The 27,423-nt window shown below is 40.2% G+C and overlaps 1 protein-coding gene and 1 long non-coding RNA gene across 5 annotated transcripts in view; both read left to right on the top strand.

Moving 5' to 3' along the window:
* Nucleotides 1–27,423, top strand: part of PTPRK (protein tyrosine phosphatase receptor type K) — a 418,125-nt gene that overhangs the window by 187,895 nt on the left and 202,807 nt on the right. For all 4 annotated transcript variants that reach the window (XM_072855831.1, XM_072855828.1, XM_072855829.1 and 1 more), the window contains exons 4-6: nt 1,734–1,815; nt 3,756–3,871; nt 18,177–18,351. In XM_072855831.1, coding sequence (XP_072711932.1) covers nt 1,734–1,815; nt 3,756–3,871; nt 18,177–18,351 — 373 coding nt within the window. The remainder of the gene's footprint in view (nt 1–1,733; nt 1,816–3,755; nt 3,872–18,176; nt 18,352–27,423) is intronic.
* Nucleotides 24,244–25,185, top strand: LOC140650106 (uncharacterized). Its single transcript, XR_012041854.1, has 3 exons — nt 24,244–24,319; nt 24,526–24,619; nt 24,977–25,185. It is a non-coding gene; the product is annotated as an uncharacterized lncRNA (long non-coding RNA).

Genomic DNA, 27,423 nt, shown 5'->3' with positions numbered 1-27,423 from the left:
AGAATGAAGTGATTTCTGCAACTTAATTGCATTGGGTTGCAAATAAAATGAAAATTAAAAAAAAAAAAAAAAGTGGAGAGAAGTGCAGCCAGAACCTCAGCAAGAACTTGTGGAGAAGTTGGAAGAGGGATTGTAGCCTGCTGGTGTCAAAGTATATGTGCCCCACAGGCTTCCTCTTTCTGCAGTCAAAGCACAAGGTGGGGGACCCTGTGAACCACATCATGAACATGTCCATATCCACCTTTCCTTGGAAGTTTTCCTTATTTTTCCCCCTTTAAGGCTGTGGAATTAGTTCTGAGTATAAACAGTCCACCTGGGGTCCCTGCCTGCTTTGGTGGGAAGATAAATTGCACTTCATGCCTGGGTGGGATGTAAGGGTGAGGAAAGTAGTGCGTAGAGCATAAGCACACAGAAGTGTTCCTGATGCAGCGTTCAGAGCCAAGTTGCATAAATGCCAGGTATCTTGCTGAAGAGGGTAGTTTTTGTGAATGAGAGGTCCAAAAGGAGCTCTGGAGGTAGATGGGAGCTGCTTGCTTCCAGGACTCCCTTGAGACTGAAGAGTGCAGTGGTCATTACTTCCTAGCAAGGTGCCATGCGGATCCCCCAGTAAGAAGACCTGAGAAAGGTGTTTGATGGGGACAGCATTCTCCCACTCACCTGCAGGGTATGTTGGGTTGTTAATCCATTGCCTTTGCTGCTCCCTTACATTGTCCCCAAGAATGAGAGATGTAAACTACTTGAAAAGATTATGTATAGAGCAGCTGACTCGTCTAAGCCTGTCTTGCACAGAAGACCCCAACAGATACTTATTTTGGGCAATCATGACTGCAAGTTTATATCCTATCACTTGACTCAATCTTTACTGGTTTGCTTTCCTCTTTAATTTCTTCCTTTTACTTTAGACGTTCATGCTTCATCCTTTATTTTTTTCCTTCCAATTATTCTTCTTTTACTTTCACCATATTCTACTTTTTTTTCTTTTTTCGTCCATACAAGGAAGCATGAATCTTGACAATAAATTTGTTCTCGTCAGTTGGCGTTGTTTTACTACATCTGTAGTAAAAGACAGCTCTGTGCTCTGGAGCAATTCAAGAGCAATTTTTTGTTGTTACTGCCCATTTGGGGTAGGACAAGAAGTTGGATGTGAAGACAATCTCTTCTTTTCCTTCATGCACAGCAATTTCCCCATTGCCTTGCAAGAATGAAGAATGAAGTTAACGACTACTACATAAATCTCATCCTACAGCTGTTCTTTTCATTGCCACTGGGGAGTGCTGCACTATTTCTGTGCTGCTGCGTGTTTTCCTGTGTAATTACGCTGCAGAAGGTTACAGGAGACTGTGGACTATACTGCGAACCCCGACAAGAATATAAATTTTGTTAAAATTGGTTGATCAGTTGTGTGCTGTGATGTCGAACCTGTCTGAAAGTAATGGCATTTTTTCAGAATTGAATCATGTTTATACATTTAGTGGAGTGAAAGCAGTATGCCGTTAATTGAGGTAATAAAAATGCTTTTCTGGTGTGCCATAAGCAGCGAATCCAAAGCAAGACATGTATATGAACGGTATAGAACTGCAATACATTGAGTAATAAATATTCCATTCAGTCGTCAAACCTTGTAGGAACTTCAACTAAATGAAAAAGGCAATGTGTCTTATATCTACACGCTTGCCACTGTGGGAATTCTGTAGAAATGAGTGTTGTAAACATTTTTTCTTTCATTTTGACAGGTAATATTTGAAGCTGAAGTCTCAGATGGGAGAAATGGCTACATTGCCATTGATGACATCCAGGTTCTGAGTTACCCTTGTGGTAAGTAATGATTAAGGGCTGCATTTTTCTCTGTCTTTTCAGGACATATTTGATATTGCTGTAGACTGCTGAGTTTTCATCACTTGATCACTGATGTTCTTCGTTCTTTCAAATAGCATTTTTGTTGCAGCTTCCAGGGGAAAATGTAGTGTTGCAATAGTGATTTACCTGGGTAAAATCTTTGTCTGCCAGAAGTAAAGTATACAGGAATACAAAAGCAGACATTCTTTAGTGTCTTTTTAGCCATACCATAGTTGGTGTGCATAATCAAACTGGGTTTTAATGTTAACGTGTATACTCACTGATTAAAGAAAACTGAGTTGGCAGATGCATGTAGGAGTTTTATCAGATTTCATGCCCTTGTTCTTTTTCTTCCCTCCACCCCCCTGCAACAGACACAACACATTAAAAAAAAAAAGGCTTCTGGCTATTGAGCTACTGAAGGATTGAGTTTTGTTGTTTTGTGTTTGTGGACAGACTTCAGGTGTTTATGTTTCCTTTCCCTGCTTAATCCTGGGGAAGAATTACACACATGCAAACACAAGTTATGATAATGAGAATATTCTACAAATAAAAAATTGTGAGGAAGAAATTATTACTGTGCATTTCTGTCACTTGTTATCACGTATTTTGGTAACTTGGTCCTGTTCAACTCTTGGATCTTCCCCTAGACATCGCCTTTCTAAAATGTGATTTCATTGTAATGTACCCATGGCTGATAATTTAATTGCTTTCTGAAATGATCAAGATATAACAACCCCCGCCCCAAATTTGCAAAACGATGCCAAATAATAAAGTTGCAATGGCAACCTCAAATTTTGTTTTCTTCTACCCCAAACCTGTTAAGAGCATACCTCTCAGGGGCTACCAAGCTTACAGGGTATTTGAGTGAGTTACCTCTTTATATTTCAGCCAGCCCAGCTATCTGATGTCTCTACTCAGCAAAGCTTTGCTCCGATTCAGTATCTGGCTTTCATTTTTTTCTGTTGTTGTTGTTGTTGTTTTGGTTTGGTTTTTGATTGTTTGTTGTGGTTGTCCCGTCCCGTCTGTCCGTCTCTGTCGTGTCGTGTCGTCGTGTCCCCCCCCCCCCCCCGCCCCGTGTGTGTGGGTTTTTTTAATAAGTGCCAAAACAAAAGGCACTTGGTTACAGCCATGATGGCAGATTATCAGCATGATACAGTATTCAGGTAAACTGTTTTTTGTTACTGATGTTTAAACCCTGTTTGTTCCAATTTGCTCTTTTTTCCTGTGTATGTGGTGTTTTTTTTTTTTTTAGTAAGCACAAAGAAATAACAGTTCAGCTACTGTTTTCATTAGTAGTTCTTGAGAAAGGGATGGGAGAGAGCTGTGTAATATACCCATTCCTCAAATGTGTCTGTTGGCTTTCTTACATCTAATAAATCCTTCAGGTGGTTGTGCCATTGAGCTTTCCTAGGGGCTTTGTCAGTGTGGGAAATAGATGTGTCAGCTCCTGAAATACTATATTCAGTGGCACAAATGATTTCATTAAGTAAAACAACAGAGCTCTGAGTTACATTGCAAATTATCGGAATAGTATGTCTCTATTTGCCTGAGCAGTATCCTGCTAATTGGGTTTTTCTCAGTATGATGGGTTTCATACAATTGAAAGTGTTTGGGATAATTTTTATAAAGTGCTGCTGAACATTTTGGCATTTGATCTTCTTCTCTTGGCTTTGATTCTTAAAAGACTTTATTATAACTCTTGTATAACATAGTTAGTAGAATCACTGGGGAGGAGGCGAAAGGACTGAAAGCACTCTTTCTTCTCGAACAGAGATGAAACAAATAATTTTCTCTCTTCTGTTTCTGTTTTTTAGCCAAAGGTTGTTACAGTATGCATCTTCAGGGAGACAGTAATGTTGCTGGCACCTTTTTTAGCAATAAGCGTTATTTGTAATTTTTGTTTTCCCCCTCTGCAGATAAATCTCCACATTTCTTGAGGCTGGGGGATGTAGAGGTCAATGCAGGGCAGAATGCTACATTTCAATGCATTGCTACGGGGAGAGATGCAGTGAATAACAAGTTATGGCTCCAGGTAAGGCCAACTCATGCAAGTCTATTTGGCTAGAGGACAAGCTGCTTTCTAGAGGTGAAATATTTAAATTCCTAAGCCTTTTTTTCTTCTGCATGTAAAATATTTAGTTTAAATAGATTTTTTTTCTCCGTTAAATGGAGAAACTTGTAACCACCTTTGTAATGTTAAAAAACTTGGATTAAAAATTAGAACAACTGGTGTGGACAGTGGAGGAGGGTTGGTCCTTAAGGCATTGTGGGCCTTCTTGTAAATCAGCTCCTCTGTATCAAAATTTGTTATCATTAAATGCAGATAATTGGCATTTGGGATCTAGTAAAACACAGATGTAACACAGCTGTCATAAATTTTGAGAATTATTGTATCATTTAAATTACAACTAATTCTTTGTCCAAGCAGGTGGCTGGAGGGTTGTGGCTGTGCTTCTGTGTGCATATCAGTTTTACTCAGCAGCATATTTAATGGGACAACATAAAAGGACTGTTGCATGTCCTTTTTCTCTGTCTCCATAATAGGAGGGACTTCAACTTTTATCTTTGTGTAACTGTGAGTAGTACGTATGTTAGAATCTAAGAGATGACTAAAACCAGAAAATAACCCTTCTCACTAAAAAACAAGAAAAAAGAAGAAACGAACACCACCATCCCCCCAAAACAACAGCTTTGCTTTGTGGTGTGGGGATAGGGTTACGTACAGTTAAGACCACTGGTTAAGTAGAAGGATGGCAAAGTTTCACAGTTGCTCCTTAAAAAAATAAAATTTTGCCACTTAATAAGGATTAAAAAATCGCTTTAGTTGTATGTGTACCTTTATGTGTATGCTTTAGTTTATACATAAACCTTAAGCGCCAACACTCCTTTAGAATGGTTTCTAAATGTGGCCTTTAAAACTGTAATTTTTTAAAATGTGTATTTCTGTATACTTTCAGAACTGTAAAGTATATACTTTTTGGGAAACATTGTGCTTTGACTATAATCAGAACTTTATTTTTTGGCAGGAGTTGTACTTTGAAATGAACTAAAATTGGTTACTTCAATATGTTTGATTTTTCTTTTAATAGAGAGTGGAGCTGACAAACTTTGAGTAACAGTTGCATATAGGCGTGTGATAAAATTTTAAAGAGTTTTTTTTAATAGAATGAGATTAGAAAAAAATCCAATATGCAAAAGTATTACTGGACAAATACGCCACAACGTTAAAAAAGGAACGCAAATCTAGCAGTAACTGCATTGCATTTAGTGAAAAGGTATCATAGCAGTAGGAATGATTTGTACTCTATCTTTGAGTAGTAACTTGTTTAAACTGAGCAAACATATAATGCATTCATTGAGGAAGAGGAGTTCGATTTCAGAGACTTGCCAAATAGAGCACACAAAATGAAATTGAGCTGAGTTTTGCTATATCAAAGGTAGGCCTATAGCAATAGGAGCATGCCAGCAAACCCGTGGAGTACCACCTTCAGTTGATCGTGGGTCAGAAAGGCCCGATGGACACAGCCAGCTGGAAATCTTCCCTATCGCTCACTCCTTGGAGTCAGATAATTCTGACAGATTATCCTTCCTAACTTTCACTCCCCTGAGAAGCCCGATTAGCAGCCAGAACAACTCAGAAAACATATGTTTTGTCCCTCCATATACTTCATAGGTGTTTTTTGTTTGTGTGTTGTTGGTGGTTGGTGGGTGGAGGGTTTTTTTGTTTTGTTTTTGGGGTTGTTTGTTTGTTTTGGTTTTTTTTTGGTTGTGTGTGTGTGTCACAGATGTGGTAATTTCTCACAGTTCGAAAGATAAGGTGCCTTTGAGGTTATAAGTCTGCTTGCTTGTGCTTATGAAGTGCTTTGATATTCTGGAAGATACGTTGCTACTAAAATTATATACTTGAACTTCTGTTCCCCTTCTTGCTTTTCCCTTAAACAATGCCAAATTTTCACCAATTCAAAGTTGACCTGTTTTTTAATTCCTCCCTCATCATTCTACCTCTCCATCCTACTTACCCAATGTAAGCGTGAATCAGCAACTTTCGCTCTCTGAATTCTCTTACTTAGATAACACAGCAAGTTACTGCTGTTGTGCACAGGTAATAGTGAATTTACTCCTTTTCCTTAAAACCTGGGGTGGATATGTACAGGCCTTTTGGGGCTACAGAGTGTAACTTGGAAAAGGTTCACTTTAACCTTTGACCAAACTGGAGATTCATAAAGCCTGAATACCCAGAAAGAAGAACCAGCAGATCAAATCAAATGCCTAAGTAATTGTTTTTGAGAGCCCTGAGCTGAACCATTCCAGGAATGTATTTTTCTCATAACAAGAAAGGCCATTGGGGGGGGGGAGGAAGTGCAAAAATAAAAAATGAAGGAGGGGGTGGTGGGGAAGAAGACACTTTCCAAGTACACTGTGTTAGAGAAAATAGCTTTTGGTTATGTCCTTATTGAAGGAGAAAACATATTTCCTTGGAAGAAAAAAGAAAAAGCAGCAAACAATTTGCTTTTAAAACACATTCTTTGATAAGTAAAGATCCAAGGTGCAATCTGGGACACTAGGGCTTTTTGTATCTGAAATGATCTAAGATCTCATTTACTTGCATTGAAGTAATAGAGATGTGCAGGCACAGATTTTGTTACAGACTCTACCAGTGCTCTCTGGCTCTCCCAGCCCTCTGTTTTGGAGAGGGGCTGAAGTAAATTCAGCAGCAGGAGAAAAAAACCATAGCTGCCCTGCTCTGTGTTGCGAGTCAGCTCGTGCTGTCCCTGGGTGCAGTCCCACAGCTGCTTCAGCCAGGCTCAGTCTGAGCTGCTGCAGTCTCGGCTTCGTCCTCCTCATCCTTCTGTGCACTGACGCTGGAGCTTTTGGAGCTTGCCAGTAAGTCAGTTCAGGAGAGTGATCTGGCTGAAAAAGATTTGGGGCCAAATTGGATTTTGTTGTTCTTGGGGGTGGGGAGAACTGTTTATTTTGTTTGGGGTTTTTTGTTACTTTTTTTTTTAGCTTTGTTCATGTCTGAATTATCTATATAAATAGTGCCAGCAGGTGGAAAAAGATGGGGATGTTTGGTTAGAAGCAAGGAAGAGGGGAGCATTATAACAACCTGAACTGAAGTAAAAGTGGATCTTGGTAGCATGTCTCATAGTAGTGTCCTATGTAAACTTTAATTTTTTTTTTTTTTTTTTTTTTTTTAGTTATTGGGGAAAAAGCTCTGATCATATACTAGATGATCTGTGTGCGTGCATGTTTCCATGCTTATGTTTTTCTCAGTTTATATATAATTAAGTGCACATACCTTTTTGTGTCTGAAAATAAAAACGGATAAAAATAGGCACAGCATTTCAATACACTGCTTCCTGGGTGTTTACTGCTGTGATGACAGTCTTTTCATCAACTCCTTTTTCTATAAATGTACGTCTGTAAACATTTCAGACAAATAGGAATTAACATTGAACTGAACTTCTCCTGACTTTTGTGGCTGTAGATTCTGCTTTTGGTTTTGGATTGTATCTGGTCTCTTGTCCCCTTTCATACCCCTTCCCTCCCACCCCTGCATTTTGCAGCCCACTGGACCAAGGTCTGGGACAGTCAGAGCTCTGGCATTGAAATATAAGCGGTAAAGATAACAGAAGTATTTAAAAGTTGCAGCTGCATTAATACGAAACAAATATTTGCACAGATAAAGAGATTTAGCTGGTTGAACAAGATGATCTGAAACACACCTATTGTGACAGTGTGAGTAGTAGGTGTGGGAGCAGGACAGAAATGCAGTTCAAATTTTTTTGTCTTCACCTTTTCAACTTAATCTACTGTTGAATCTTATGGTTGTGAGCTGAGGGATTCTCTTTATGACCTGCAATTATTAGCAAATTCTGAAAGAGTTTCAAAGTCCTTAGTTTTTGTTTAAAGTGAGCATTGATGTTGTTTCTGAAATACATTCAGTCTTGGTGCGTACTACCTTTTTTGCCTGCCATCCCCTTCTGAATGTAATGCTGTGGGGTTTTTTCTCAGTATTTTCCCCCTCCTCTTAAAAATTTCCACTGTAATATGTCACACACCAACAGCTGTAGTTTGGTGCCACTGTACATGCTGAGGCAGTTGGGTTGTGTGATAGGAGTCCCAAACCCAAGGCGGTAACCTAGCTTTTCCACCTGTTATGCTTTGGTATGCTCTGTCTTAGACACTTCAGGAGTTAGCAGAAGTTCTTGGTGAAAAATTCTTTCCTGTAGGAGGTGAACATAAGTGTGTGTGCGTAATCTTAAAAGATTGAATATAGTATGTATAGACATCATAACTCATCAGTTGTTGCCCACTTGGGCTGATTTTCTTTTTTCTAAAGCCTATGAATTGTCTTTCTTTGAAAAGACACTTAAAGAATAAGGATTCTTTCATTTATTAACATTTGATGCACCTTGCTGCTTTGTTCACATTGATTTGCTGAATTAGTATATATAGGGCCACCTCTGTATTCTGTCCACCCCCCTCCCCGCCCCCCAGTGAAATGCCATGCATTCCAGTGGAGTTATATCAATAAATAACCTTGCAAACAGGAGTCATTTCACGTTAATCCTGTGCTTGGGGTGGGTATGTGTTAATATTAAAAGAATAGTGCACACAGGGCATTCTGAACATGAAAATGCAGGGGTTGGGTGGGGTGTGATGAGGGGGCTGTTTGCCCATTTGGTTTGGAGATTTCTGTGTGGAGAAAGATTCCAAGGTTTTAAGCTTCGTTTCTTTACTAAGACAGTGGAGAAATAGACTCAGCTGAAAAGATTAAATAACATTTGGGTACACAAAGAGAAGAGTCTGGAAAGCAGTGTACGTATTGTCCAGCATTTGTTCTGTGGATCTAATTGGGATATCAGAGCAATAGGGTTTTTTGCATAATCGGGCTGTGTTTAACGGCTTCCTGAGCTGGGAACAATTGTGGCTCCCAGAAGCCCAATACGATTTTCAGTGTCTTATCGATGTCCGGTTTAACTGGACACTCGCACAGCGCAGAGAATAGAGCTTTTTGCTAGAACATCTGTTAAACCATATGTCTTGGCACCTGGTTCAGATGGCGATAACTGCGGCACTAATGAGTCCATCCATCATTGCTGAGCTTTGCATTAACATAGCATTGGATTAGGGAAAGCGGCTTGTTCTGGCTTTGCAGTCGGATGTGTTTTGCCACGGTCTGCGGTGATACCATTTGCTTTGGCGAATCTGAAATTCAAAGGGGGTATTGCATGCGTTTAAAAGTTTAATACGTGCCTGGTAATCCTGTGCAGATTGCCATCAGAGTGGTGGCGAGCGGGCCAATCTGTCAGCAATAGCTGTGGGTGCTGGCTAACCGCCGCTCCACTTGGGCTGCCAAGGCTGGCAAGGCAGCCCTGCTCTCGCCCGTGGAGAGGCTCATCAGCGTTAATGCGGTCTGATGCAGCCCCTCTCTCTGTCAGAGGAAAATGTCATTCCTTGTGGAATAACAGATAATTAAAGCAATTGCCTGAGAGTAATAATTGAAAAAGTGAAATTAAAAAGCATTATGGAAAATAAAATGCAAATTGCTGTAAAAACAATGGAGTTGGGCTGACCTCCCAGCGGTACCAACTGTTACCGGAGGATGAACGAGCATCTCTATGGTTGTCTGTTTGGGCTCAAACAACTGGCCATATCCTGCTCCCTTTCTTGAGGAAACTGCCATAACCCTTAATGCCCTGTTGACCAGCATCTTGGGTTTTAGTGCTGGTTGCCACAGGACGTGATTTGATATTTAGCATTTGTTTTTCTTGCTATATGCTGCATATGTGTACTCTTTAATGAGTCTTTGGACTGGGCACATACAGATGGTATCCTGTGATGATGCATTTGGGCACATCATTGTGCAGGACCAATATAGTATTTCAGGAATTTAGACTGGAGAACGTATATGAGAACCCTTGCCTGTAGCAGGGGGTTGAGGGACACAATGTTGACTGTTTTGCTTTGTTTTTTGAAAGGACAGTATTTTCTTTCAGAGGAAAGCGATTGTGCCATATAAGTCCTCCCTTCCCACTGTATCCAGAAGGTGAAGGCATGGATCAGTATTCAACAGGAGGGTTTGAAAATGGGCTGTGGGCCTTTGGGGTAAACCATTTAGCTGCAGGCAAGTGTTGGGAGACTTGCTCATGGTCTCAAAAAAAGTCTATAATAGAGGGTCATGTCCAATTTAACTTTGTTTCATGTAGTTTGCATGAGTTTACTTCTTCGAATTTTTCATAGTTTTCTAATGTAACTTTGCATTTTGAGATCCCATGGCATTTTCAAACAGGTAATTAACTGATTAAGGTACTGTTTCTTTAGTTTGATGATGAAACATTTGCTGTTACAGTGCACCTGCCTATTCACCATTTTCAAATGTCTGAAGAATGTCTTTTGTTAGTTTGCACAAATGTTACGACCCCTGAAAGTTAAGGGGAAGCGAGTACACTCTGAATGTTAGAGAACTATTGTTGTTTTGCTTTTTCTTTTGTGGGGCCTAAAGGAAGTTCAGAGAAGGGGTCTTGTTAGTGCCTGCAGGGTTTCAGCTGGGGAACTGTGACAGAGATTTTTGGTCCCTTTTTTTGCTACTAGTTAACTGTCAAGTTTGATGCTTTTTGCTGTTGAACTGAAGTAAGTCGGTCAGGCCTGCTAGCCCTAAGAAGGAGTCAAAGCCATGATGTTGTGTGGAGGATCTGTCCAGGTTCGTGCTCCTCCCTGGGTGGCAGGAGAGGTGGGTGAACCTCTGAGGAGCCTCCAGGGAGACGGCAGATTTTTGGATCATCAGCATCATCTGCCCAAAACAAGTGCTAATTTGTAACGGTAAATATTACTGTCTGTTGATACCAAACCTTTTTTCTCAGCCAGTAAAATGCCACTCAAGTCTACATCATCTTACCTGTATTGTGACTACTGACAGTGGCCAAGCAGCATATAAGTTCCTTTTCTGTTGCGCTTAAGGCTTGCACAGGAACTTCACTTCCCTCATTTTTCTCATCATTGGTTCCTTTTACTTACAGAAAAGATGTTTTTGAAAGTGAGCACCAGAATAGGGAAGCATAGAGGACAGGGCTCATCTTTTGTAGTGGCTTGTCTATTTTACCTGCACTTTCACCTCATCATATTTATGTTCTGTGATAGACGTTCTGGTTTTCTAAACATTTTTTTCAGATATATATGAAAAGCTGCCATGAAGTGATATATCAAGCTACTTGACTTGTAGTTTATTCTGTATCACACGCTGCTGACTCTGACACAGTTATAAAGAATATTCACCAATGAAAAATACAGTAGTCATAACTTCATATTTGATATTCTCCTTCTAACTTGTTTGTTTCACAAAGGTTTTTTTTTTTTCCCTGTCATTTCACTCTGTATTCACCTTTGATGCTATCTGTCATTTAACCCTGAATGAACCATTCTCCCTCTCTCCCTCCTGAATTTATTGGCTTCTAGGATAAATATGGCAGTTCTCCCCAGATGCCTGGTCATCTTAGGTTTCAGCAAAGTGAAATACTGTAATCCTTCTGGTTTTAATTTAATTCTGCCCCAGTTAACTAAGTCTTCCAGCCTGTGTAGCTACCAGTCATTTAGTTTACAGGGCAGCCTTTGGGGTTGTCATCCCTGTAGGTCTTCCCTAGGGACACTGCTGCTCTCGTGGTGGCTGCAGCATCAGGGGCTGGGGGGGCTGTGCTGCTGCTGGGGCCCGTGCCCGCGGTAGTGCCGGGGGGCAGCTCACTGACCACCTGCAACACCGGGCGCTGCCTTCTCCTCCTGATATTTTGTAGTTTACAGCTAGACCAGCTGTGGTGGCAGTTTGGTCACTCTGTGTAGTCCTGGTAGTATTTCCTCAGACAGCCAGTGGCTTAAACCCATATAAATCAGACACCTGAAATTAAGACGATGTTTATGAAAACGTATATTGTTATAAATTTCTTGACCGTTGAGTCCTGTGAGTCTTGTCTGTTAACACGTGCATTCAGGTTGTCTCTTGCTCAGCGGTGTGATGTGTGGTAGGTAGCCTAATACCCCAGGCCCTAGTTTCCTCAAATAGCTGCAGCACTTAATGAATTACAGAAGAATAAGAGCAGCTGGTATACTTGGCTGCTGTTAGAAAAGGGTAAAATCGTCTGCTGAGAAGTGTTTGAGGAGCTATCTTGTGTGATGTTGGTCTTCAGTAGTGGGGATTTTTTGCAATTTTTTTACTTCATTGTCTTCTCCTAACTAATCAGATTTTTTGTTTAGAGCTGCAGGATGAATACTGTAGTTGAGCATGCTCTGCTCAAGGTGATACAGGTCTTTAATCACTGTGTCCAGAATTCGTATTTCTGTGAATTATGTTTTGGGGTTTTTTTGGTGTGGGGTTTTTTTTTTTTTTAAATCAACACTGCATTCTGAAACTATAGCTTTCTGAAAAGCTGCTTCTGTTTTTTTTTAATATAGATTTTTTTGTAGCATGTGTTAGATTAGTTTCAAAATAAGAGGCTTTAAAATGTCCAGAGAAGGCGAGTGTCATTTTTACTTGTGTAGTAGACTTGCCAGGGACACTGTAGTATGACTTTTGCTATTTCGTCTCCAATGGATTTTATTATAATAAAATAAATTAGGATTGCCACCTCTGAAGGGCCAGATGACTCTCAATTAGATTATTCCATGAGAATCCTTGCTTTCTTCAGTAGGATGTTCAGTGCAGCGCGAGAGAAATTGAGCTACTTCAAAGTGAACAAGTTTGAGTTACAGCAGTGCATGTAACCAAGACATTTAAAGTAATCATGGATTTTTCTGTACTGCAGTGCAGCATGCAGGTTAAAACTTGGCTTGTCACATTTATTCAAGTTCTTCAGTATATGTTTGCATGGGAAAAGCTGTGTTGCTTTTCCTGCTAATAAATGAATGTGTAGTTCATTGGAAAGTAGAATCTTAGTCTGGTTTGTCATGTATGTAGGGAGACCAGCAAGTTAAAGCAAGTTGTATTAATTTCCTACTAAAAAAAAGTTTAACTGCATGCTTTCTCTTAAAAATCAATCAAACAAAAGAAATTGCTACTTCACCTTCTTGTATACTAAGAATAAGGTAGGACTGTCTAGGCATATTATTTAAGCTGTAGTTCCAATTCATGTTCTGCTTGAAAAAAAGCGATTTCTTAGGCTTAAATCATGTATTTGTAAATAAAATTGACTGAAAAAAAATCCCACTTGTTCAGTCATTTGCTCGTTTGTGGGTGGGGAAAAAATTAAAATTTTATTTATCATTTCTTATGATAAATAGATGTCATGCTTTATTATGTTTCTAGTATGTTTAATAAGTTTTAAAGTCCCAATAATTATTCTTTTACACAAATGTCTCAATATAAATAAAATTAAAATAATAACAACACTTTTTTAGAACAGTAGATTTTTCTCCATTTGAAATTGTGTCCTAAATGCTGTAAAAGCATATGCTGTGTTGTGCTGGAAAGTGCCGGACAGCTACATGTAAGTAAAATTTGAAAAGTATAGTTATTTGTGTTGTTTATTTCCCTCACATTGTTTTATTTTTCGAAAACATCTTTTGGCAGAGATCGCGCATTATTCCTGGCATTCAGACTATCCATGTTCAACCCTTTTCCCTCTTGCAAAAAATGACATTTCTTCCTTTACACAATGAGTAAAAACCAGGAACGTTTTGGAGCATGTTATTTACAAATTCCCTTTTCCTCGGGGCAGCAGAGGTGTAATTCCCCGGGCTGCTGGGGGCATCCTTCCAGCCCTTCTGCTGTCTGGTGAAGTTTGGTAGCATCTTCGGGGACCGAGTTGCTTAGACAAACTCCCAGCTTGCACCCTGCTCCCCGTACAGATCCTGCTCTCTCCTCCGCTCCCTATGGCCATGCAGTGAATCCGATCATGAGCTAGTCTGTTTGGTGATGATAATATATGGGGAGGGAATATGTTACCAGGAAGGTTTTTTTTATTCCAGGTCAATTTTCTGTATGAGCACAGGAGTGAAGGCAAGGAGGGAGCCATTGGGGGCCAGCTGAAGTGGGTGCTGCTGCCAGAAATAATGCATGTGTCACTGCAGCCAAAGTGTTGACATCTTCTGATCTCTGGAGGCATCCCGGCGCCCAGCCGAGAGCCCGAGAAGGCAACCAGAGTTGACTGTAATTATTAGCAGTGGAGTGGACTTATGTTAAGGTGTTTACACTAAGGAAGGGACTGGGATGTGTAAGGTTGAGCTGTCCAAGCTGATAAAAATCACTGGTATGAAAAAAAAGAGTTCAGGAAAATTTAGCAGGAACATCACCACAGAAAGTTACGGTATCTTATTGCTGTGTAAACAAAAAAGCAAAAAACATCACTCTTCAACCTGAAAAGTTGAGAGAGAAATGCAGGTAAGTTTTAAATTTGTATTAGAAAATTAGAAATGCACCTAAATTCTACCAATTAAATAAGATGTTGGGGTTGAGATGCTTCTGGTTCCATTCAGGTTCTGGAAGATCCACTAAAATTTAATTTCATGTTTATTAAATGCTTGATTTCTTTCAGGAGACAGAAAAGAGAAATTTAAGGCTAACTGTTAATTTGCCTATGATTGTTTTCTAAGCTGCGTAGACTTTACTGTTGACTTGGTTTAAAATACAGATCTCATTTCATTGCCTGAAAAAAAAAAAAAAAAAAAATCATGTTCCTATCAAATTAAAAATAACCTTGAAGTCATAGAGACTTATTTAAGGTCATAATTTTAAATGCCTGAAATGCCAGAATTAAGGAGGTTTTTCCACATGCTTATATTTCTTTTAATTGAGTGTTTATAGAGCATAGTTCTTTGTGAAGCCCAGAGTTATTTTCACAAAAGGAGGAGAACTGCCTGGTGGTGACCTCTCCTAAATGAGCAATTCAGGGTTATCAAATCAGACAGCAAGGGACTGGAGGAACCGAGGATCGCACAGGGTACAGCCATTACCTATTAGTATAACTCCACATTAATTTTAAATTGAATTTTTAAAACCTAATTGAGCAGCATTTTCAAGCTCTGTTCAGTGTGAGCAGGACATAAATTGAAACAGTATGTACCAGGAACCCTCTAATAAGCAGAGAGCACTGCTGCCTTTCTTTCCTCTCCTTTAAAATCAGTAGTAATGCCCTGACATTAAAAAGAAGAATTTAATTAAGAGATCGTGGCAGTGCATCTGAACTCTGACTGGCTAATGGCTTACCGGTGTAAGGGATACACGCTGAAATGAATGCAGGGTATTTTCTTTAACATTCATTTTTAAGTGAGAACTCTCTTCTGTTTGAACTTTTCAGCATTTTAATGATGGAAAAATATTTTAGTGGATAAGCTGTACATGAAGATAGACTTTGAAGATGTAATTGTGCAGTTGGATTCCCAAGAAACAAATCCTAGCACAGAGAAATTTGAGCAACTACTCTAAGCCTTGTAAGATAAAGTGCTAGGAAATCACTGATGTAAATAGAAAAGAAAATCCTAGGTTTTGCTGTTGGAGTATAACTGTAAAGCTTGTTAAATTTTATTTTGATTAATTGCTCTGAAAGTGCATTAATATTTCATTTTAGGTAGGAGCCCAATTCACTTTGTTTCTCTAACATGAAGCACGCAGACCAGCTTAAGTAAGCAAGTTCTGAGCTTCAGAGGGTAAATTATTTTACACAGCAAGCTTGGATATGTTTCTCTGCTGCAGACTGAGTGCTTGGCATTCAAATTTAAAGCACTGGCCTTATTGAAGGGAGTCCTTCATGTTAGCAAACTCTGATATTTATTTTTCCCTTCATAGCAGAGCAAGAGTGACTGGATTACATGGGTTACTTGTCATGTCTGCTATCATAATTTTTAAAAATACGCCCTCTGTTTATTATATGCTGCTTGGTCATTTTAACAATTAAATGGCAAGTTTGTGTTTAGTGGGGGAGCTTGACTTCCTTTGCTTGCTGGCTGTGGTGTGGTGATGAGAGCATGCGCTGTGGGAGGGCATGGACAAGCACTAGAGGAAGAAAGTACCATGAGGTTTGTTTATGTTGTTTACTTCAAGGCACTAGATCCAAGTTTTATATTAGGTTATCATTTCAGAGAGTTCAAGCCTTTGGTTGAAACTGGTGGGGGGGGTGGGGAAAGTAGCTTGAAAATCCTGCTGTTGGATTTAGCTTTTGCTATCAGGAGAAGCCAGCTAACCGGAAGGAGAGGTGTACCTCCCACAAAATAATTTTACTGTAGCTTAAGCAGCACCGAAATAAACCCTTTAACATCACCCCTCATTTGTGTGATATTGGAATTTAATAATTTCATTGATCCCTGAAGTTCAGTAAGGCATTTCATTCGTAGGACTCTTTGCAGGCATCAGCAAACTTCCTTAATTCTTCTTAATAGGAGTCAGATATTCGGGAGCTGAGGAGGGAGCCAGTGCCTGCCAAAGGGTGACTGGGCTGCGCCGCGGTGGATCCAGGTTTCCAAGTGTCCAGCCTCCATTGCTTTTGCCCCGTGAACACCCTGTCAGCATCCATGTGACTAGCAGGCTTTTGGTGGTTATGGGATGGTGACTGTTTTAGGGAGAAGCAGTGAGAGTACCTTTGGAAGCGTCTCGTGCTATCTTCTTTAGGCAATCTGGTTTCACTCTATGCATCTCACTCTACTTTCTGGCCTGGCCCTGCAGGGTGGGCTTAGCCCTGGGTAGCGGCTCCCTGCCGTGTCTGGTGTAATGGCAAAGAGGGTGGCTGGGGGCAGGAGGGAAACTGGGTGGAGTCTTCATGACATGAGGAAGAGTCACACCAATAAACCTGCTGTTGATAAAGGTGATGGCATGGTCTTTGTAGTGGAATACCAGTGACTGAAATCTGCCAGGTTGGTATAAATGAACGTTTTCACCCCAGGCTTGCAGTGAAGCATGGGATGGGTGCTTTGCCTGCTGCAAGAAAGATGGCAGAAGCTAAAATTCATCAGTTTAAACATATTAATAGTTAAAATGAATACTTGTTTCAGTGAGTTTGAAGCAGTGCTGAACCCCTGGCTCATCTACCACAAAGCTGTTTAGAGAGTGACTAATCCGTGCTAAGATCACAAAGGGTAGATGTAAAATGAAGTGTTCGAATGTTATGAAGTACTCCTGCCTGTGACAGGAGGCCGGCTAACATACACATGCAGCATTAACTCATTTCCTTTTTCTCCCCTTTCTATTTTTGCCACAGGCTTTCAGGTTATTGAATTTTGTGGCTTAGCAGTGCCACTTCTTGTGTTAGACAGAAAGCTCGGAGTTTAAGACCTCGATGGAGTTTCTCATTCCAGGGGTTGATTAGAGCTAAAAATGTCTGTGGAGGTCACATTTTGCTACGTATCGAGCAGAGCAGATGATGCAGTTACAGGGAAACGATGATGTCTTTCTGGTGACTGAGCAAAGCTGAGTGCTCAGAAACTGTATCCTGGTCAGGGAATAACGTGCAGTTGATCCATGGGAGAGAGCAGGGACATCGTTTCTTCACGTGGTGCATGTTTCTAGTTTGTTGGGTTTTTTTGTTTGGTTGGTTTTTTTTATGCTAACTTTTGGCTGTTACTTTTGATCTGTTCTTCGATTAAAATAAAAATGGAGCATTTAATATGAATGGGGATAAGGAAAAAGGGTCACAAAAGACTCCAACTTTTTCTACCTTACTGACATCTCACGCTGCCCCACAGCTCCAGATAGACTAAATTTTTCAGTGATTTGTGGTAGCCATGATTTTTTCAGAACTCTAAGCTCCTTCCTTTAAATGAGATATACGTCATTCCTCTTTTAGCAGCTTCCTTCCCTCCCCTTTTTATTTCAGCTAGCTTTAGGTAGATAGGTGGTGCTTAGTATAACAAAGGTACAATTTTAGAAGGTATTGAATTTGGACAGATGAAAGGGAGCATTAAAAAGGAAACATTGTCTAGTTGCTGAAAAAGAGCTGTTGAAAACCTATGAAATCCCTCAATGCCAGGTTTGTTTAAATATTTCTTACAATACACCCAGTGTATCTGTTACAATTTTATTTAAAGTTGATGAATTTTGTTAGGAGTACAACTGCTACTGCTGGGCTCTCCTGTGGTTCCATCTATGAAGCAACGGCAGTTGAGTATGTCATGGCTGTGCTTTGTGGCAGTGCGAAAGCCTGATGGTGCTTTTTACCCCCAAACTTGATTCTGAAGTGCTTTTGAGTACTGAGACTTTTGTCTCTTGATGGGATCTCAGCACAGAGCTCTTCTACCATGGAAATGCAGCACAGGGCGAATGTATTTGGTGTTTTTATGTACTCTTTGTATGATGATTGTGATAAATGTCTTTTTGTGTTCTTACGAGATAACTCTGCCTTGGTTTCTCTTATTTTCAGAGAAGAAATGGGGAAGATATTCCAGTTGCTCAGACTAAAAATATCAATCACAGAAGATTTGCTGCTACCTTTAAGTTGCAAGAGGTGACAAAAACTGACCAGGATTTATACCGCTGTGTGACTCAGTCAGAGAGAGGTTCGGGAGTGTCAAATTTTGCTCAACTTATTGTTCGAGGTAAAGTTTTAATTGCTTTCATTTTATCCATTTAAATGTTCTTAATACAAGTGCTTTCTACTTACACCTTTTGTTTAGCCTACAGATGCCTTGATCTGAAATGATCATACAAAGATAGCTCTACGCGGCTTCTGAAATTGTCATAAAGTGAAAGACTGGTTTGCAAAACTTCTTACAGTTGCTTTCCGTAGAATATATCTGTGTAAAAACCCTGATCTTGGAATGTGTGTAACATGCCTGCGTGCTTTTCTGTGGATGCTATTTGTTGAACTTAAGAGGAAAACTGCTTAACTTTTCATGAATATTTTTACAGGTATGAGAGAATCCACTGTGGTTAGTTAACATTCCCTTATAAAACCTGTTGCCTTGAGCAGACTGGTAGTACAGCAAATAATAAAACTTTGTTCTGTTACCTGGAAGACAGGTATATAAAAATAGTTGTAAACTTTCACCTTTTACCCAAGGACTGAGAGCATTATGGAGATATTCTGTGATGGTTTCCAGTCTCTGAAGTAGGAGGAAGAAAATGAAAAACTTGCTTTTTTCTGCTTGAAATACTTTTTTGTTGCAATTCATTCAGAAGCCTGCTGGGGCTTAACCATAGCTTGTGTGTGGTGATATTGGCTTGGTGATTTGTTGATGCATTTTGGATTCTGCAAGCATGTCATCTGACTGGCAAAGGCTGTGGTTGAATATAGGAGTTCAGTTTTTGATTCCAAAAGTCACTTGCTGTTTGGCCTGCAATAAGCTATGAAATCTCTCCTTGGCTAATTGTGTCACCTGTGAAATTGCCCATTTCACTCTTAGTTGTGATGAGGCTTAATGTTTTTGAAGTGGGAAAAAGAAGTGGTGTACAAAATCTCCCTGTGACGCTGCTGCCTGATGCAGGGGCTGTTTTGGCCAGGTAAGTGCAGGTGTCGGGTGCGTGACAGGCTCATGCTTGAGTCATTGGTCCAGCGATCGGCTGTTTGGTCAGTCGGCATCTGGGAGTCTGCCACTGCGTCTGGAGCTGGGACAGGGAAAGCAAGTTCATCCTCAGCTTGTAGAATTAAAGGTATCGTAAGAAATGCTCCAAGATATTTAGTATCTGGCATTTGCTGGCAGAGGTCTTTTCCCTGGGAGACCAGTTGAATGAGGTCAACTAAGTTTTATGCCTTCTATATAACATCAATAAAAATGGGCTTTGCTGACCATATGAGGATTTAGACAATATGTTAACAGCTTTTTTTTATTCTGGAGATGTACCTTTTGTCTAGCAAAGTGCAAGATGGTTTTCATCCTAATACAATGAAATTAGTCCTCTTACAGCACTAAAACAGACTTTCTGTTTTGTTGTTAGAAAAGCAAGGCAAATGGATGTATTTATCCAATAAATGAAGTTTTCTATTTTTTTCTATTATAATAGAGCAGTAAAATGGTGTTTAAACCACTATTTCTGTCTCAAAAAAAGAAATAACAATATCAAACTTCATGGTACTCTTTTTGAATGCAGCATATTGTTCTGCTGAGAAGCTTGGGTCATTTCATAGAGAATACCATCTTTATGGCTCAAACATAAACTTGATATCTATCTATATATACATCTATATTGCATTGGAAGCCCAAGAATTTTAAGAGTGTTTTATATATATATATATATATATATAAAAGAAAAAAAAGAAAAAGATTAATCTTCTAAAAACATTTTCATCTATTTGACATCATGGTAGAAAACAAAGATTTATGTTTTATAGTACGATTTATTGCTTGCTGTTATATTTGAAAAGCAATATACAGTAATATATTTTCTTGTTTGTCTGGATAACCACTAAATAAATCTTGTTAGCCAAAAAAGCATACCCTTAGGGATCAGCTACCCTGGTGTTAAAACTGTACTGAAAATTAACCATAATGACAGGTCCTATATCTCAGTGGCACTTTAAAGCTGACATCCTGCTACATGGATACAAAAGATGATAATTTTAAAGGAAATTTTTGGGCCACTGATACGAATTTCCTTTAATAAGAGCTGGCATAGTATTGCCCATTGTCAAAGATGACCCAGGGGGAAGAGTTTATTAGTGCATTTCCTTCTAAACTGGAAGTGACAGGCCATGCTTGGGGCCTTTTTGTTGCTGTTTGTAACAAATGAAAATTTCACTGCAGAATTCTCATGCTGAAGAGTATTGATCTGTGTGTTTTCACAGCCAGAGGAGGGGAAAAAACCCGATGAAACACAATTTACTTTGTCATGGCTTTAGTATTGCTTCCAGATCATTTTGAGTAATGATAAGGTCTTCGGTTTGTAGAAGCCAAACTTTATTGACAACACTGGTTATTAGAGAGCGAGGGATGAGGAACAGGAGTTGTTGCCCAGTAACTCAAAACCTGGGTGTTTATGTGCACGGCCGAGATCCTTACATATTCCACATCTGTACAGACATGTGGTACCATAATACAGGTGTAGAGGCATCTGATACTTTTCTGATGGGCAGTCTGTAAGTTAGTCTTGATAATGAAAATTTCCAGTTATATAATGTACATCACATTGAAACATCATTATTTCATTTTGAGCTTTAACAGAAGAATTACTTTCAGTGGAGTTCTAAACTTTATTACAAACGTAGTTACCTGGGAGGGATGGTATACATTTAAAGACCCTGAAAGGGATAACTCAATTACTCTGATTAGTTTTTTGAAGAAAAAAAGGATTTGTAATTCAATTACGACATTTTACCAAAAGTAGTTCCAGTCAATGATTTAATGTCTTACCTTTGCTTAGAGCTGCTCTGCAGCTCCCAGCATAGTGGCTGCGTTGTATTGATTTTTTTACATGGTTTCTATGGCATTGCTGTAATTCTTGGACGCATGTAGAAGGAGCTCTCCCTTTTCCCTTCCTTTTACAGGAAGCTTGGTGCTGTCATTACTGTTAGTTGACTTATCCTCCTGAATAGGTCCATCTGATTAATCGTCTATTTATATTATTCCCTTGGTGGCCAGTAAATTGGCAATTTCTGGGAAGGTAATTTCTTGAAGTCTTCAGGGTTTTCTGCACTGGAACTTGAGGGAGATGCTGGGAGGAACAGTAGCTGTGATATGTAAGAGTGAACAAGAAGACACTGACAGTTTCTTTCTTTTTACTTGTTTCTTACTTGCTTTTGAGAACAAGTGTATTGTGCTCTCTAAGTCTTTCTGCTCCTTTTACTACTTAACATGGAACTGTAGAAGTTAAGTGCCCAAAGACATCACCTGTGCCCTGGCTCATGCATATACTTGATATATACAGTTGTGTAGACTTTCCACATTACAGTGCCAAATAGCATTGCTCTCTTCAGTCAGTAAAGATCTTTGCCCTTTAACCAGTTCTTGTACTGTATCATTCATTGTTCAGAGCTCTTAAAAACTACTGGAATATTTGTCTGCAGTTGGCAATATTTACCAGAAAAGCGACCTTGTGCGTCAAGAAACGAGCTAGTTTTCATCACAGCAATTGTTAATGTGGTTGACTTGGCATGTTAAAAGCGGCTATCTTGGAGATGAAACTAACGTTGCGTTCTTACGTGGTTTGTTAGCAAAACTTTGTAGAATAATCCCAATTTAGTTTGTCCCTGTTTGGAATGTCTTAAACTCAGGCAGTCCTGCAGGGACCATGAATTAAACCACCAGTTTTTTCTTTGGCTGCAGTAGATCTGGAATATCCACTTGAGTGCTAATTCTGTCTGTCTGTCTTTTTTTTTTTAAATTTTTATTTTTATTTTCATGAAACACCAGTTTGTTGCTCTGATTGTCAAAAAAATCCCAAGGAAACCACTCTCAAGTGGTATGATAAGGAATTACACTTTACGTAAAGAGTTTGTATGCTTTCCTGAGTTTGTTTTCCTTTAAAGTAGCTACATGTTGTTAACAGACTAATTGTACAAAACATAATATTATGCTATTAAATACTGCAAAATCAGCAGGAAATACGGTGTGTTTTATTTTGTGTAGTGGATCTTACATAGATTAGTCGGAAGAAAATGTAGGTTAGTGTTAAAGCCAGGGAAGAAAAATAAGGAAAAAAGACTCTGTATGAATCAACCGTAATGTTAATAATCTGTGAATAGCTCTACCATATGTCTGGTTCTACTGATAAGTTTCTAAGTTTTATTGGAGTCATAAATCATAACAATTTTTTATGTTTTCACTAGGTGGATGTAGTTTTTAACATTTCTTCATCCAACCTAAACAGCTCTTCTACGGTGAGGTCAAAGCAAGGGGAGGTCTACACCTTGATTTATAGTTCCAATATGGAAATGTACTGCTAAATCCAAGTTAGCAACACAAAACAAAAGAAAGTCAGTTTTCTTCAACATGTTTTCCTCTACTGTCTTCTGAGCTTGAAATCACAAGTTCTGGTAAACTAACCTGTTCGTATGGATTTACTAATATGAAATAAGTTATTTTGTTTCTTGTATTTGCTTCGACTTGGCAAGTGGTCTCTCCTTGAAGTCATTTGGTTCAAGTTTTGCTGAGGTTTGGGGTGATGTTCTTCTTTGTTTCCCTTACTGGACTTAGTTTGCCATCAAGAGCAGTTTCTGTTATGGAAGTAGGTCTGGCACTGATATTGCTGCCTTTCTTGTCTGAAAATCCCTTTAAGGATTTTATATAGGAAAACCAGCAATTTGACTGGTCCCCAGTGATGCCACAACGCTGTGAAGATGGAAGTTGCTCCTGGCAAATACTTCTCATAGGAGCGTTATTATTTTTTTTTTTTTTCCTCAAAAGAGAACTGAAGTCTTTCCTTTTGAGAAAGTTGTGGTTTGAAATTCACTTTCCAAATTTCACTAGTACTTGTTTTGTCTGGAAAAAAGTGAAATCTCTGGACTTGCTACCAATGTGTGTCCTCAATTTTTCTACCTGGTTTATTTGTTCAGTATAGTAGTGGAATTAAAAAATATGCCTGTCTAATGACATGCAGAGTGCTAGGTGGCAGATAGAAGAAAATGCACAGGTAGTCTGAATATATACTCCCCGCTTGCAAACAGGCTAACTCTGTATGTACCAATTTTGCAACATGACCCATATCTCTGTCCTCCAGTATTAAGTTATCTGTCTGATGCATAGTAGATTTTTTTTTTCCTTCACCCCCCGGCCCGTCATACCAGTTCCATAAATGCTAGACAAATCAGGTTATTGGTACTTTGTAATGTATTCAGAAATTCAATCTCCAGGAGACAGTGGTGATATGTAATAAGACTTTGGATTGTATCTTTGAAGAGTCTTGAGCAACGTCTTTGGGTGTGTGTTTCTCTGAATTCACTGAATTTCAGAGCAGAGGGGAAACTGGGGAGAGAGATTCCACAGGTCAAGTTGTTGAAATTTGTGGGCTTTACATCATTATCTTGGCTAAGTGCCCCTTTGAACCATCGCCAGACCTCTGTCAGAGTATGCAAACATGTTAGTTGTTGTGAGTTGGAAGAGCCATGTGGCTGCTATGCCTGATTCATGAGATGCATTCCTGGAGTACAGATATTACTACTATTACTCTTTTGGACCCTCAGCCCACCTCCAGAACTACTTTATAGCCCAAGTTTTCCCATTAGCTGAAGCATAATTCTCTCATGGTTGTATCCTTGTAGGAAAAACAGATGACAATGTTTTAATGGCTTTGCAGCGGTCGGAAAAATAATGGATGATTCCGTGAAGGAATTCCGTGAGGTTTTCTAAACCTCGCTAATAAAACACAGGGTATATTTTTGGTGTATATTTAGGTGTAAGCATCTTTCAAAAAGTCCAGGATCCAATTAACTTGGTCTTTTTGTGACATCCTCTGGTTTTAATTTCTCTACCATATTAAGATCTTATCCTCTTTAAGCAGGTTTAACACAGAAATTTTCCTATTTTCAGTCCTCTGTTTCTTGCAGCAGGTAAAGAGGGGCTGTCACCCTGAAGTCAAATCCTGCCTCCCTTACATAAGAAGAATGAAACAAGAATATAGGAAAATACTTCAGTAAGTCTATATGTTCATAATTAATAAATTGAGCCAGATAGGAGTTCCAAGCTCTTCACACATCTACGATACCAGAAAGAGTAGCAGCCTTGCTTTCTCATCAGGCAACTCTTCTGTGCAAGTAACTCTGCTTATCTCCTTTGCTAAGGCAACATTTGTCTCTGGTTTATGTAATTAATAGGTGCATTGCCCATTTTTTTTTTTAGAAAGCACAGGAAAATTGCTTTTCCTGGAGAAGCAGGAGAAGATAGTTTTGACTGCATTTTTAAAAGAAGCCAAAGAGACTTGGATTCACAAGAGGTAGCAGAAATGCAGAGTGTTTGGAACAGGCTCAATTCCATCGTTCTGTGTTGAGCAATCTTGGCTGTGTAGGGCTACATTTGAAATCACAGAATCAGAGAATGGTTGAGGTTGGAGTGGACCTCTGGAGGTCATCTAGTCCAACCCCCCTTCTCAAGCAGAACCACGTAGAGCTGGTTGCCCAGAACCATGTTCAGACGTTGACCTGGTTTCTGCTGAGATAGAGTTAATTTTCTTTATAGTGGCTGGTATGGGGCTATGTTTTGGATTTGTGCTGAAAACAGTGTTGATAATACAGAGATGTTTTAGTTGTTGCTGCACCAGTCAAGGACTTTTCAGCTTCCCATGCTCTGCCAGGTGCAGAAGAAGCTGGGACGGGACTCAGCCAGGACAGCTGATCCAAACTGACCAAAGGGCTATTCCATACCACATGATGTCATGCTCAGTATATAAAGCTGGAGAAGAAGAAGGAAGGGGGGTACATCAGGAGTGATGGCGTTTGTCTTCTCAAGTCACCGTTACACGTGATGAAGCCCTGCTGTCCTGGAGATGGCTGAACACCTGCCTGCCCATGGGGAAGGAGTGAATGAATTCCTTGCTTTGCTTGTGTGTGTGGCTTTCGCTTTCCCTATTAAACTGTTTTTATCTCAACCCTTGAGTTTTCTTACTTTTGCTCTTCCGATTCTCTCCCCCATCCCACTGGGGGGGAGTGAGCGAGCAGCTGCGTGGTGCTTAGTTGCTGGCTGGGGCTAAACCACAACAGACGGCTTCTGAATATCTCCAAGGATGGAGACTCCACAACCTCCCTGGGCAGCCTGTGCCAGTGCTTGGCCACCCTCACAGTAAAAAACTGTTTCCTGATCTTCAGACGGACCCTCCTGTGTTTCAGTTTGTGCCCATTGCTTCTTGGCCTGTCACTGGGCACCACTGAAAAGAGCCTGGCTCCGTCCTCTTTGCACCCTCCCTTCAGGTATTTATACACATTGATCAAATTGATGAGGTTCCCCTTCAGCCTTCTCTTCTCCAGGCTGACCAGTCCCAGTTCTCTCAGCCTTTCCTCCTAGTCCCGTCATCATCTTTGTGGCCCTTCATTGGATTCTCTCAAGTATGTCCGTGTCCCTCTTGTACTGAGGAGCTCAGCAGTAGATCCAGCTCTCCAGCTGTGGCCTCACCAGTGCTGAATAGAGGGGAAGGATCACTGCCCTTGACCTGCTGGCAATACCTTGCCTAATGCAGCTCAGGATATCATTAGCCTTTTTTTTTTTTTTTTTTTTTTTTTTTGCCCCCCAGGGCACATTGCTAGCTCATGTTCAACTTGGTGTCCACCAGGACCCTCAGGTCCTTTTCTGCCAAGCTGCTTTCCAGCTGGGTGGCTCCCAGCATATGCTGGTGCATGGGTTGTTCCTCCCCAGGTGCAGGACTTTGCACTTCTCCTTGTTGAACTTCATGAGGTTCCTGTCAGCTCATTTCTCCAGCCTGTTGAGGTCTCTCTGGATGGCAGCACGACCCTGTGGCATTTCGGTCACTCCTCCCAGTTTGGTGTTGTCTGCAAACTTGCTGAGGGTACACTCTGCATCATCAAAATCATTAATGGACATGTTAAACCTGAAATCATAGAGAATCATAGAATCATAGAATGCTTTGGATTGGAAGGGACCTTTACAGGTCATCTAGTCCACCCCCCCTGCAAGAGCAGGGACATCTTCAACTAGATCAGGTTGCTCAGAGCCCCGTCCAACCTGACCTTGAATGTTTCCTAGGGGATGGGGCCTCCACTACCTCTCTGGGCACCCTGTTCCAGTGCTTCACCACCCTCCTTGGAAAAAATTTCTTTCTTCAATCCAGTCTAAATCTGCCCTCCCTTAGTTTAAAACCATTGCTCCTTGTCCTGTCACAACAGGCCTTGCTAAAATGTCTGTCCCTGTCTTTCCTACAGGCCCCCTTTAAGTACTGGAAGGCTGCTATAAGGTGTCCCTGGAGCCTTCTCTTCTCCAGGCTGAACAACCCCAACTCTCTCAGCCTGTCCTCGTAGGAGAGGTGCTCCAGCCCTGGGATCATTTTTGTGGCCCTCCTCTGGACCCGCTCCAACAGGTCCATGTCCTTCTTGTGCTGAGGGCTCCAGAGCTGGATGCAGTACTCCAGGTGAGGTCTCACCAGAGCAGAGTAGAGGGGCAGAATCACCTCCCTTGACCTGCTGGCCATGCTTCTTTTGATGCAGATCATAGAAATCCCACAATGCTTTGTAGCAGTGTGCTTACTTTTTTTCAAGGGAGGAACTAGGTGCTCTTATTTCAAAGTCTTTTCATGTATGCATGATTGTTAAAGTTTGCATGGTAAACGTAAAACCGTGTATTCTTGACAAAGATTAGTCTGCTATTTGGTATGATGGACACTGCCTATCCAATTTCTTCATCCCAGTGTTGTATTAGTTTGGGTGAAGAGTGTTTCACAATCCTCTTGAAGTCTTTAATGTGAACTGTTGCTTTGTAGTCGTTCTGTGATTTGTTCTTCAGGAAGATCTGAAACATGTAAGATAAAGCACATGTTTTGCTTTTATCTCAAAAGACATGAGTTTTGTACTGCTTGATACAGTGTAGATTAGTATTGTCATTAGGCAAAAGCTAGCCTCTTCTGTGCTGATATGCATCGTCCTACTGTATTCCTTGAACTTTAAGGTGACTGATCTGGATCGGAGCAAAAGCCAAAGTCCTGTAGCCCCATAGCTGGGCTCAGTAGCTGGTATCTGGGGCAGAGTATCAGAGAAGAGCAGATGTAGAGGTGTCCCTTGCTGGCATAGGATTTTA

The sequence above is a fragment of the Ciconia boyciana genome, chromosome 3 (genome assembly GCF_034638445.1).
Source record: "Ciconia boyciana chromosome 3, ASM3463844v1, whole genome shotgun sequence".
In the NCBI taxonomy this organism is placed as follows: Eukaryota; Metazoa; Chordata; class Aves; order Ciconiiformes; family Ciconiidae; genus Ciconia; species Ciconia boyciana.
This window is presented reverse-complemented; position numbering and strand designations above follow the sequence as displayed.